This window comes from Periophthalmus magnuspinnatus, chromosome 24, assembly GCF_009829125.3.
Source record: "Periophthalmus magnuspinnatus isolate fPerMag1 chromosome 24, fPerMag1.2.pri, whole genome shotgun sequence".
Lineage (NCBI taxonomy): Eukaryota > Metazoa > Chordata > Actinopteri > Gobiiformes > Gobiidae > Periophthalmus > Periophthalmus magnuspinnatus.
In genome coordinates this window covers 4,876,002-4,889,714 of record NC_047149.1, presented here as the reverse complement: position 1 = coordinate 4,889,714, position 13,713 = coordinate 4,876,002, and the positions used below count along the sequence as shown (strand labels likewise).

The 13,713-nt window shown below is 39.3% G+C and overlaps 1 protein-coding gene across 1 annotated transcript; it reads right to left on the bottom strand.

The window, feature by feature from the left end:
• Positions 1 to 1,312: 1,312 nt before the first annotated feature.
• On the bottom strand, positions 1,313 to 13,260 carry LOC117392967 (prolyl endopeptidase-like). Its single transcript, XM_033991139.2, has 14 exons — positions 13,112 to 13,260; positions 12,766 to 12,840; positions 10,553 to 10,686; positions 10,091 to 10,221; positions 9,367 to 9,576; positions 8,423 to 8,544; positions 7,984 to 8,089; positions 7,023 to 7,214; positions 5,785 to 5,982; positions 4,916 to 5,019; positions 4,594 to 4,825; positions 3,157 to 3,288; positions 2,683 to 2,839; positions 1,313 to 1,637 (listed from the first exon to the last, which is right to left on the bottom strand). The coding sequence occupies exons 1-14, from the start codon at positions 13,247 to 13,249 to the stop codon at positions 1,343 to 1,345; spliced, it is 2,226 nt and encodes a 741-aa protein (XP_033847030.1). The 5' UTR covers positions 13,250 to 13,260; the 3' UTR covers positions 1,313 to 1,342.
• Positions 13,261 to 13,713: the final 453 nt, after the last annotated feature.

The window sequence follows — 13,713 nt, the reverse complement described above, 5'->3', positions numbered from 1 at the left end:
CATTTTCTCTCTGAAAGGGTTGTACAATACATCACAACTAAAATGAAATTTGAGCTAGTGAAATTATGAAATTACAATGGCTGTGATTATTAAAGATACAGTTTTCTATGTAAAGAACAAAAATATCGTGTCTTTTTATAGAGAAAATCTAGTTTCACTGTAGTTTAGATCCTACAAACCTGTTCTGAAATGCATGGGATTTCAGCTTTCTCTCAAATGTTAATGCTCCTGGAATTGGTTTCGACTGAACATCAGAATCCTACTTTTCAAACATTTTTTTCTTCAAGAGAACTATACGGCCTTTGCCCTCCATCTGAAATTATGACATTACATTTAGGGATGCACCGATACCGATACTGGTATAGAGTGCTGGTGCAGATACTGAAAAATGAGCTGGATATTGAGTATCGTTTCAATAATATCAAAACAAGCAGATATCCTGGTTAAGTCTTTAATCAGATGTAATAAGCCCAGAATGTCTCCTATTTTTTGAATTTTTACTCATAAAAAAGCTGTTCAGTACTTATTGTGGAGGACACATAACAGCTCGAGCTCTTGTGTAATAAATTAACTGTGTTTTTAAAGAAATAAGTGTGTTAAGATCTGGTATCGGCAGTATTCATATCTGTATCAGAATTGAAAAAGCTGTGTATCCCTAATCACAACATGCTGTGAACATAACCCACCCATAGGTTTTAGGCAGTACCGTTGCCATAGTAATTAACAAAATATCCCATCTTTTGAATGACTTACATTCTTCAAAATGTTACCTCTACAAGGAAAACCCATTAACTGGCTTATTTCCTCGGCTTAATTAGCTATTGATGCTTCACAGCTGATGTCATCAACATTCCCTGGGGGTGTTATGCTAACTGTAGGACACTGCTCTGTCTGCAGCTGTTAGATTTTATCTGAGTTTTGTTTTAACACAATCTGACCATAAAGAACTGACTTAGCTAGAACTACAAGAGGTTACCTGATTTGTACCATTAAACAATTCCCTCTGAAATAACATTACAGTCAAAGGCTAGTTAGCATTAGCCAACAGTTTTTCAGTTAGTCGCTCTCACCTTTAAGTTGAAAATCAAACTCCTAAACAGGACCATGAACGCTCAGGTTCAGAGTCTCCTGAAAATGCTTGGTTTAAATCCATTTAGTGTTCTTAAAACTTTTTTGACAGTGTTTGTTGATGCGTACATTGTGCAACCATGGGAACTGCTGAACATTGCACCATAGAGGACACATGCAGAACACCCCCAGCATGATGTCACTTACTGATAAGCTAAATACTGTTGTACATAATAAACTGGCCATTGTGTGTGCATGTGTCCAGCCGTGCATGTTATTTGACCCAGGAGAGGTGGAGGCAGCGGGCGATGAAGGCGTACGTGTCGGCCACCTCCTGGATGACCTTGCTGGTGGGCTTGCCTGCTCCGTGGCCTGACTTGGTGTCCACCAGGATGAAGAGGGGCTTGGTTTGCTGGGGGCTGCGGCCCACCACGTGCTGCAGCGTGGCCATGTACTTGAGCGAGTGGAGGGGCACCACGCGGTCGTCGTGGTCCCCGGTGAGGAGCAGCACGGCCGGGTACTGCACGCCGCTCCCCTCAGGCACGCAGATGTTATGTAGAGGAGAGTACCTGAGGAGGAGGCCAGGAGAGCAGGGAGGACAGAGGTAATGAAGCAGTTATATTTACTCAGGTGGATTTACTTTGAAATATTTGTTTGAAAATACCATATTTTGTGCAGTATTTAATGGTTACTTATTTACTTTAAATTGTAAGTCAGATGTCAAAAGCAGACAGTTACTCTTACTTTACTTTACTCTTACTTTTTCTACTTTAATTGAGTATATTAGATAGATAGATAAAAATGGAGTAAAATTATTTTGAAGTAATGTTACTCAATATTTTTTTTTTCATTATACTATTTTGATTTGTGTTTGTGCATTGTTAGAGAATCCTATATAAATTAGCATGTTAACAAGAGAAATAGAGTATTTATGCAATAAAAACATAAGGAAGTTGTAATCACACCTTTTTTTGCTGATGTTTACTTGAGTAGCCAGCTGTTAGTCTTCAATGAATATGATGGTCTTTGTCAATACTAGACCTGTCACAATAATGACTATATCGACTTATGATTCAATATATGACAGCTGGAAGTATATAGTTTTGGGGTCAGTATTTATTGTGTGTATTTTTTCTTTGCACTACTGGGAAATATTTGGTAATTTTTTGGCTACACATTTAAGCCATAAAAGGTTGAATAACGTCTATGACTCATTACAGATGCAAACTAACGATTAAAGTGTTTCATTATGCTGTTTATTTATTGCTGCTCATGATTTTTTAACAATATTGTAGATTTAGAATAATTTCTGTAGTTTAAATCTGCTCTTAGGTTTTTCTGTCAGTGGCATAAATTAGTTCCAATATTATCGTTTATTGTCTATATTTACTTCAGCAACATATCTAACTTAAAAATTTGTTATTGTGGCAGGCCTCGTCAATACATCGATCTCTACAGACTTTTGGCAGAATATTTGCCAGTACAGCAGCACTGTCCACTGGATACATGATGAACTTCCACCCTACTTCCCCAGTCCTATAACACAAACTATGAGTCGTAACCGTGCTAACCCATGTGTGTGCGTAATATTATGAGAGAGATATGAGCACGTACTTAATGAGACACTCAAACTGCTCCTTGTCCTCGGAGCAGCCGTAGTCCGTGGTCCAGGCGTGTCCGATGGTGAACTTATGGAACTTTAACATGTCCATGACCCCCACCTGAGCCACAGCACAGCCAAACAGCTCCGGGCGCTGGTTCACACAGGCCGCTACGCACACACAAGCAGAGAAGCAGAGAATCATCAAAAAGGATTCATTATTAGGGAGTAGAATTCAATATTCACTTGTCTACCAATCAGTTAGCAAATGGCAAGGCGTATGTCTAAAGCCTGATAACCCTGTGGTCTAGACCTCATGGGACTGTTAAAATGAAATCCTTAAAAGATGTTTTGTGAACTGAATATTGCTTTTAAAATAACAGACAGAAAACAGTCACTCAGATGTCTTGTTTTAAGTTAAACAATGACTCTTGAGCCTTGCCCTCACTGTCCCCTTGGCCCTAGCCGCAGTAGCAGTCTGCACACACCCACGAGCAGGCCTCCGTTAGACCCTCCGTTGATGGTGAGTTTGGAGGCGGAGGTGTAGCCCTCTTTAATCAGGTACTCGGCCGCACACTGGAAGTCTGTGAAGCAGTTCTGTTTGTTGGCCAACATGCCCGCTGCAAAGGAAAAGAAAAAGGACAAATGTTTTTGTTAGAAGATAAATTAATAAGATAACCTTTATTCGAAATATTGTTAGTGTTTTGAATACTTCAGGATTTAGTTTGGGCTGCACTGGAATTAGAATTTTGGTTGTGAGAATTTATAGAGTAGGCTAGGGATGCAGCGATACAGATACTGGCATCAAATATCAGTGCCAATGCTGAAAGCTGGATTGGGTCCATGATATCAGTTCAGTTGATATCTTGGTTGGGCCTTTAATTGGATGTAATAAGACTATTTAAGGGCTGATTTTAGCCTAGGACGTCCCATAATGTTTAAACTTTTATTCATATAAAGCTGTTCAGTAGTGATCTGGGAGATAAATAAAAGTTACACAACATAACTGGCTCTTTCGTAATAAGTTAACAGTGTTTTAAAGAAAGTTACATTTTCCTAAAAGTATCGTCATCTGTGTTGGACGGTGCATCGCTGGAGCAGATCTAATTTGCTTATTATACACCAGTGATCACATTGGTCCAGCCCTCGACTACATATCTGGATTCAAATATGGCCCTCAGGAAAAAAAAAAAAAAAGGCCCACCCATTTTGTGTGTTTACGTTAAGTTTTATAGTTGAAAATAGGAGTAACTAACTATAAATGGTAAATATAAATGGTAAAACTATAAATGGCATAGATTTTTTTCTAATCTAGGAAATAATTCAGAACAAAATCTATTCTCTCATCTCAGATTTAAACGGACCAAAGTTAAACCATGTTGGTTTTGACATGTATGACTGTATGCACTCATGGCCATCGGAAATCATAGAGACAGGATACAATTTCAGACTAAACACATTTTTTAAGTATTGTAAAAAGCGTTGGCAGGTCATGAAACCAGATGTAAAATATATCAAATATTATAAAGGAAAAAACACATACAGAGAAGAACTGCAATATTGTTTCCATTTGTTTCAAGCCAACAGGTCCTGCATTTACAAGACTCATCACAGTCTAAATCAAAATTGCACTTTGAGTTGGAAGGACTGCTTGTTTAGCCCTGTAGTTTAGACCTCTACAAACATGTTCTGAAATGCATCGGATGAGTTTAGCAGTTCATATCTTCTCTAAAATGTTAATGCTCCTGAATGATGCTTAAAATGTGAACTTTGAAAAGAATTCAAATGAAACATATTACAAACTGAAACGTAATTGCAATGCTAGTCAAAAAATTCAGCCCCATTTGTAGATAATAATCATAAGACACGTCTATATTCACATGTTGAATAGTTAGCACCAAATTCTGCCTCAACAGCCTCCTCACCTTTGTGCCAGGTCTCCCCATACTCGCCGCCTCCCCTGATGTTGGCCACAGCGAGCACTCCCCCCAGGTGTCTGACAAAGATGAGGCGGGACACGCTGTAGCTGGGGGTGATGGAGATGTTGAAGCCCCCGTAGCCGTAGAGAAAGCCCGGGTGAGAGCCGTCCAGAGCGATGCCCTTCTTATGCACGATGAACATGGGGATCTGAGTGCCGTCTTTGGATGGGTAGAACACCTGGGTGATGACAATAACTGCTTTTATAATAGTCATAAATAATGCAATGTAATAAATGGTGCAAATAAAGTGTGTGGGAGAGGGTCTTGCCTGTGTGGTCTGGTAGTCTGCTGGGTTGAAGCCTTTGACAGTGACTTCTCTGAACACATGAGGCTGCAGAGGCTCCTTGGTCAGGTCACAGTGGTAAATAATGGCTGGAAAAAACAGGAAGACAGTCATTTTATTTCTGATTTAGAGAGAGATAACCTTCTAAAACTTGCCACAATTCCAGATATACAGATTTGGATTTTCAAATTTGCATCTTAGCACTGGTCAATGCGTTGTACATCAACCTGATGGTGATAAGCTACTTCTTTAACCGGGGCTGCTTTGTGTGTGTGTGGCTGGAGCAGGGCGCAGAGCTAGGGCTCAGAGTGATCACTCTGAGGAAGAAAACCTCGGGGGGAAAGTGTATTTTTTGCTTCCAATGATCACATTAAATCAAAAAGACAGTATCGGAATTATCGCGTGACGTCATAATTGCTATTATCAGACGATAATTATCAGTGATCAATATTAACGTGCATCCCTAATTTTCACCATTATTTTTTTTTATTTATTCCAATGTGTCCTTATATCTTTGTTATCCCTCAGTCCAGTAGGTTCATAGTGGTCCATGGGTGTATACTAGTCTATGTGTCTTATGCTTGTTCTGAGACATCTCAAGATCATTCTAAAGATATTCAGGAAAGGTTCATTTCTGTGAATGTGACTTTTTTAGTATTGATACTTGCTCAAATGAGTATCTAGTTGTGATACTAGTTTTATTATCGATTAGTATCCGATTTTCTATACTTACTACTTGGATACCTTAATATGTACTGCTCAGAGCAAAAGAGTTGGGGACAGCGCCCAGAGATCACCCGGGTGCCTTGTTTGTAAAGGGCTCAATGATGTAAACGTAAACAGCGAAAGTTTACCCGGAGAGAGGAACGAGGTGAAGTAGTAGAAGATCTCTGTGTCCCTCTTGCGTCCAGTGAAGCCCACGATGGAGCCCACATCCAGTGGGAAAGTCCGGAGCTCCTCCCCGGAGCTCAGCTGGTACATCTTCAGCACGTTCTTCACATCATGGAGGAAGCACACGAACAGGAGGCTGGAGTATGTGCATGTCGCAAACACTGCACACCACACAGGAACACACAACAGTCAACTTTGTTATCCAAACACTTAAATATTGCACTCTTTTGTTTTAAGTGAATTATATTTATTTTGTGCTAAGTCACTCCTCCTTCAGAGAGCTTCAGAGTGCTATCACATTACAATCAGTGTACATGCCATTAATGAAACTACTGCACATCACATCAGGTTTGTAAAGTTGCCATGTATAGTTTTGTTTCATGTTTTTGTATATTTATGGAGCATTGTCATGTGGGAGCATGGGTGACATAGGCTTGTGGGCAGAGCCTTGCACAGAATTTTACAGCTCACTGTAAGGAGGGTTTGAATAGGGCCAATAGGGTTTGAGTTAATCCAATCCAATCAATCCAATTCCCAGCTCTCACACACCCTCTGGCACATCACTAGTATTGACATCACATGCATGAATTATCAGGCCCAGCTTTAGAACAGCATCTCTAGACAGCAAAGTGGAGTACGATGGACTGGACCGTCAAAGCTTCATCAATCGTAGCAACACTTCTGGCTCTCTCCGGGTTTATGATCAATAAAATGCTTTATAATGAGATGTAAAAATATGACTTTGTAACAACATCAGACCACTGCACACAGTCTACAAGATGCTCAACTGGGGAAAAACAATCTTTATCTAATTTGCAAGCTACTATAAACACAACTGAATCTGTGTTGCCAGAGCCTTAACCTGCAGAAAGAGACACATACAAGTGTGTCTCATTCTCAGTTTATGGATAGGCCTCATGTGAAAGAACCTCCAGAATTCACTCACTGAGCTGCAGAGGCTGCACTAGCACTGAGCCATGATTATCTGCAGGTGCTGGGGTTTAGGTAGTGACCATTTACATCAGAGAGTCCTTTTAGGTTTCTGCTTTCTGATTGGATAATTGTCTTGAGAACCAAAGCACCAAATTATAACATAAGTAACTTCCATCATTTCCAGTGTTTTTGTAATTAACAATAAATCTGCATTGCAATTGTCATGAGTAAAATCTATAACTGAACATGTTCAAATCAATGTTCTCACCTATAACGTCCTTGTCGTGTTGTGGGATGAGCTCCTTCCAGCTGCTTGGCTCTGGACAGGAGAAGTCGATGTTGATGAGGCGATATCGCGGAGCCTCCAGGTTGGTCTTAAATGTAAACACTGTGCCTTCATTTGTCACATACTCGTACTCTGCGTCAAAGTTATCGATCAGCTTCACCCACGGCAAAAGGCCTGCAGAACATAGCAAGGGACAGTCAGAAAGGATAAACTAATTATTATTATTTTTGTTTTTTAAATCACCAAATACAGGCTATACAGATGTCACAATATTAAATTTTAGTGTTACGATTATTGTCAGAAGAAACATCACGAGTTAATGAATAGCCACGTTTACACAAAACACGATCCTTTATTTTCTTTCATTCTAATCCATTATCACACCTCTCATATGTGGCCAGCATTATGAAATCTAACTTTCTTAATGCAAAAGTAAAGTTATAGTGATAAATGGCCACATAAAATGCACTATATGGTTAGGTTTACGTTTCTGGAGATTGAATTGAAATTACTTAATTTTGTTTCCAAAATGGTCCAGATTATTATATTTTATGATATTGTGACCTGCATAACCACAATTAATCCAATACTGCTGACATCTCTAGTAGGCTACTAAATAAATAAAAGATTCAAAATTAAAGTACATGGAAATTCTAAGTCAATCAGGATCATGTTTGTTGTGATGCATCATAAAGGGGCAGGTGGAAATCAGAGCTGCAAAGTGGCCCTAGGGGAAACTGTTGTTGTGTCCTTAAGCAGAGGAGCTGATAGTGGTGGTTTAACTACACTGTCAATCTACACTGAGTGTAGAGTGAATTAATTAAGTGCTTTGGGTGATTTGAAAGGCTCCTATATAGAAATCCAATGAACATTTGTTCCAGGCCTTTAAGAAAGAAATGCTAAGCAAATGTTATTCAAACTTAATAAAAGCAGCAGCTCTGACCTGTGATTCCCTGAGGCTGCGTCTGGAGATCACAGTACCACAGTCTGTTGACTGGATCACAGCCCTCTCTGATGGACAGCAGCACGTAACGCCCATCGTCTGAAACCTGCACAGAAGAGGGAAGAGACAACACCATTTTACTTGCAAATATTTACATATCCAAAATGTTTGACTTGAAATTATTTAATGAAAGTAAAACTTAAAGGGACAGATTATGTCAAAATCCAGTTGTATGAGCTTTTAACCCTGTTATAACAATGATCCCTCACCATTACTTTACTCAGAGTTGGATATTGATTGATTTATGCCTGTTTGAGTCATTCTGTAATGTTGTCCTGCGTTCCCCTACCCCCTATCTCCGCCCTCTTCTCAATGCACTCACTGGGACCTGCTTAGCCTATTTTTTAACATACACACTAACAGTAAAGAAGAGCAGTACCTCGGCTCCGCTCATCCACTTAGGCTGCTCGGGGAACTCTGCACACAGCACATCCTCGGCCTGAGCGCTCCCCAGCACGTGATAGTACAGCTTCTGATGCAGGTTTGTCGACGTCTCTGTGCCTGAGGAGAGAAAATACACTTCTATTACAAGAATCTCGAAAAGTATGAACAGAATTTTCAATACACTATATGAAAAATAAACAAGAATGTTTTTTGGAATACTTTTTTGTTTTATTGCAAAATAATGGACTATTTTTTACACTAGTGATTTTTTTACCCTAGTGCAGCGGTCTCTCTCTTTGTTTAGATCAATATGCGGTCACTGCACCGGTTCATTAGTTTAAAATGATTTTCTATGCTTCTGTGTTCAAAATACACAAGGTGAATGTTAGTGTTAACTGTACAGCCACATAACAGCCACATAATAACTAGAGGTTTTACAGACAATTCACTCAATTCAAAATGGCTTCACTGATGAATAGAAGTCACATGCTTTTTCCTTTTCTTTATTACTAAAAACTGACACAATGAGATTTTAGTCATGTCAGAATGTTGGTACTTAATCAAAAACATACCTGGAGTTGTGTTTTGCTTCATTCACACATGTCTGGGAAACTATTATTAGTCTGGCTACATCTCCAAAGCCCAAAATGCTCTGTTCCACCTTGTGAGATTGTCAAGTCTACAGTAATTACCACATGACATCACAAGGTAAAATAGAATGTTTTCAGTTTGAAGGAAGAACTCAGCCTAAATATACAGGGTTTATGTGTTAAACATGTGTGAATGAAACAAAACACAACTCCAGGTCTGATTATGATGAAGAAACACTATAACATAAATCAGATGATAGTGTACTATGGTCATTTATATTTTTTATGTAGATAATAATTAATTTTCCTCATATCACATAATAAAAACTAGACTAATGAGAGTGCTGACCGTCACTTTTGCCCTCCTGCTCGGGGTAGGAGTTGTAGAAGAGACCCTTCCCGTCGTGGGTCCAGGACATGCAGCTGAACTTGACCCTGAGCAGCCGGTCCTCCAGAGGCACGGCCCCTTCCACCCGGAGGAAGCGGATCTCCACCCAGTCAGAGCCGCTGGCACTGGTGCCGTAGGCCAGGTACTCCCCGTCCTCCGAGAACGCGTAGCCTGCAGCAACGTGGAAACAACATGAGAATTAAACAGCCTGCTTGTTCCTTTATTTTTAATAGAAAAGTTATGGCCAGGATACACTTGGAATCATCCATTTTTATTCCAACATTTGTTTCAACATAGTAGCTGATATAGTTTAAAGGGCCTGTACATGATTTAAGTCTCTTCTGGTTAAGATAAAGCACCTTTAAATCAAGCAGTGCATTCATGACAGGGACACCAGTTTTCTTCTGTGAACTTTTAATGTTTTAATGTGTATTCTGGATCCCAGTTAAACAACATCAAAGTGACACTAAAGCATATTCCTAACTCATGGTTCAACATCAAGTACAGGTCCTTTAATATGGCTCTTTATAGAATTTCTTCACAATTTCATGCATCGTTCATTCACTGCACAAACTTAGTGGCTGGTTCTGTACCCAAAGCAGCCCTGGGTCACCTTGTGAGCAGCAGCACCCATGTTCATACAGACTAATATAATAAGTGCATTATATCAGACTGGGTTGTGTACCTCGTAGTGCCACTGTTCCATCGTCAGAGAAGGTGTTTGGGTCTAGGAACACTGTGGGCTCCGCCTCTAGACTCTCCTGGACGTACATGACACTCTGGTTCTGCAGCCCAGTGTTGTAGAAGTGGAAGTACCTGCCAATCAAAATACATGAGAAAACATGAGATATTTCACATAATCAATGTTCTACCCAAATCTACTGACAATAATGTTTGTTTCTGGGGCTTTCATGTGAACCACTTCTCTCCACTGTGGTACCGTGACATATTCATTTTCACACTGTATGTGTAATAGTCATTACAGAGGATGCAGAGAAGAGGGTCAGATGGAGCAGAGCATCCCAGCTGTACTTTTGGGTCAGTAATTGATGAAATTTGACACAATGCAGACAGCATACTTAATACTCTATAGAGCAAAAAGGTTTAAAGTTAAATAGAGTTAAATCAGTGACAGGTTTCTGCTCACCTGCTCCCTCTCTTGAACGGGCAGCTGTACTTGGGGTAATCGTACAGCTCTGTCATTCGCTCTTTGAACAGCTCTCGGACCTCACACTGCTCCAAGAAGGGCAACGTCAGCTGGTTCTGTGCTGTGACAAAGGCCTGGGACAGAGACAGCAAACAGACAGGATTTTAAAATAGAAATTAATCATGTCCAATGCAGATACATGTCCTCCCACTCGTCTTTTTTTAATGTGCATGTCATGTACATATAGCAAATACCATATTACAGTTTCAGATTAATATAAAAAAAACAACAACTCCTTCAAACTATTAAATTATTTGGGATGAATAATTGCCACAAGAAGATCATAAAAATTATCGTAATCATATGTTTATAGTTTTATTCTCTGAACTACAGCCACATGCCAACTGACCTATATCATCAGCTCAATTAGTTCAAAATGTCAAAAAAGCAAAAAAAGTTAATTAATAATACACTTTATTCTTAAATATTCTATATTTAGAAGCTTTAAAAAGGTCCCATTATGCATTTAAGCCATTTTGTGTTTTGTTTCATTCACACGTTTGAGTAACACACACATATTATGTGTGTGCATGTTATATATAGCACTTCCTGTTTTACCGCATGACATCACAAGGTGGTGAGTGTTTTCTGTTGGAGAGAAGACCTCAGCCTAAATATGCAGGGTTTGTGTTAAATATTTGTGAATGAAACAAAACACAACTCCAGGTCTGTTTGTGATGAGGAAACAACATTATAACATAGATCAGATGATAGTGTAACATGGTCATTTATGTTTTTTATGTAGATAATACATTTTCCTCATATCACATAATAAAAACTAGACTAATGAGAGTGCTGACCATCATAGATCCGAAAATAACATAATATGAGCCTAATGGCCCTATCCGAATGGCTTAAATGCACCTAGGAAGCTCATTTCCTTATCATTGACCTCAAACATGAGCCATCGTCATGAGCCATGACAAGGACCATCCCAGTTGATCAGTGAAGTTAGGAAGGAGTAAGGAAAGGAGACATTATGTTTCCTTTCATAGCTCCTTTAGCATAGGAAACGCGTGAGGCTCCTAACCAGCAATAAGGAGCTATGAGGCATCCCACAAGTCAGTGCACAGATCAAACTGAAAGTTTCCCAATACTAACAACTTATACATTACACCAGATTATTAATTAAAATCTTCTGCATAAAAAACTCAACTTCACAACATACTAAGCATAATTGCAATAGAGCCACATCAGCCCCTTTGATATTATAATCTTTTGATGTGTTTACTGCACCTTTGTGCATATTTCTTTAGGTGTAACAAAAACTAAAAACCACATTGCTAATTTGCATAAATAGATAGCAGCTGCTCTGTTTTACGAGAGCAGCTGCTGCAGTCAGACTAAAGGACTTAGCTGAATATATTTGCTCTTTCTGTGATAGGGGATGTGCTGCTGATGGCGAATCTGTTCTGTGTGTGTTTTTTATATATTCATTTAAGATCATACATGAGCAGGTTTAGCGCAAGGACATTTCACTCATATACGGTGATGGGGTTATTTATGTGCTGGTCTGATGAAAAATTGACTGTAAAGATTGGAAAGTTTAAATAATTCTTGTAAAACTCAGTGCAGTAGTGGAGCATGATGTGCTTGTTGCAGTCTGTTTTTACTGAACAGCTGTCATTCTTGCTGCTGGTTATTCGGATCTACCAAAAGTAGCTATAGCTCCTTCTCCTCACTGCTCCTTACTCCTCCTTGGTCCTTATTGTTGACCTTATGATGTAGCTTTCAAAGGTTCAAGGCAAAGGAGACGGAAGGATTTTTGCCCCATGTCAGATTGAGAGAATATTTATAATCTTTAGAAAACTTGACAAAAAAATAATCACTGATTTCTCAACTACTAGTCAAACAGGGCATTTTTTTTTTAAGTTGTCATGTTTCTTTTTATTGTTTTGTCTATGTGCAGTACTTTGGAAACGGTTTTGTTTGTAAAAAAAAAAACAACAACGTATAAAATAAAATGAATGTTATTTGCAGCCTTAACGTGTAACATGTTGGTTTAGGATGAATGCAAGCATTCAATTTGAATTCAATAGCTCTTAGATTTAGAAATTACCACAGAATATTATGTACAGCTTTCAATTTCTATAAATCAACACTTTTCCCATTCAAATTTTCTTGTTGTATTCATATAATTATCTGTGACTTACCTGTGTTTTCTCACTGTCAGGATCCTCCAGCCAACTGTAGGGATCTGGTACTTTTTGTCCATGATAGTTGTCAACCTAAAACACAAATACTAATGAAAATACTTCCTCTAAAACGTCAACTATACTCGATATTTCACTCCTCTAATTTCACACTAAAGCCATATTTTGACAGCAGCAGTTGACAATCTTGAATATGCAAATGTAAACAAAGGCGTCTGACAGTGCTAAGCTAACTAGCACGCTAACAAAGCCGCCGTCCTAATGAATGAACAGCCGTAGAAAGCATGATGAAGCAGCAGCCGGCACGTTAGCATGCTAGGCTAACCCGCTAGCTCGTTCCACTCACCACTGCCTCGTCGCGGAAAGCCTGGGGGTACTGGAAGGACATTTTGGAGGAGAGCTTTCGGGAGGTGCGCAGGGACAGGTAGGGTCTCAGACAGTGGAAAAACGGCGCAGTGATGAGTCTGTGGAACCTGTGAAACATCAACACCAGACGCAGGAGGAAAGGGAGCGGATGTGAGGGCTGTCCGCGAGCGCACCCAAGACACTACAGCTGCTGCCCGACAGTGTGACAAGCCTCATACTCCCCCTAGTGGTCAGGGTGAGATATAACAGCTACATATATATTATACAGCAAATCATATGGATGTGTAACAACAATAACATTCGTAACAGTGACCACCCGCCTCTGCTTCTGGAAATAAATATCCCATTCATTTTTATTTTAAACCACTAAGTTATCAAAACATGTAGCTGAATCTTGAGTTTTAATGTGCTTTTTGCACTTAAAACAACCATGTTATTGATAGCACGTAGCTGCTTAGCCTCTGTGAGGTCTTTCAACTTAATAAATCAACATTATAAAAACATGTAAAACATTAAACAGTGAAATAAAACTAATTGTTAATTGTCAATGTATTACTGAGTGCCAAAGCCAGTCTGAATAAA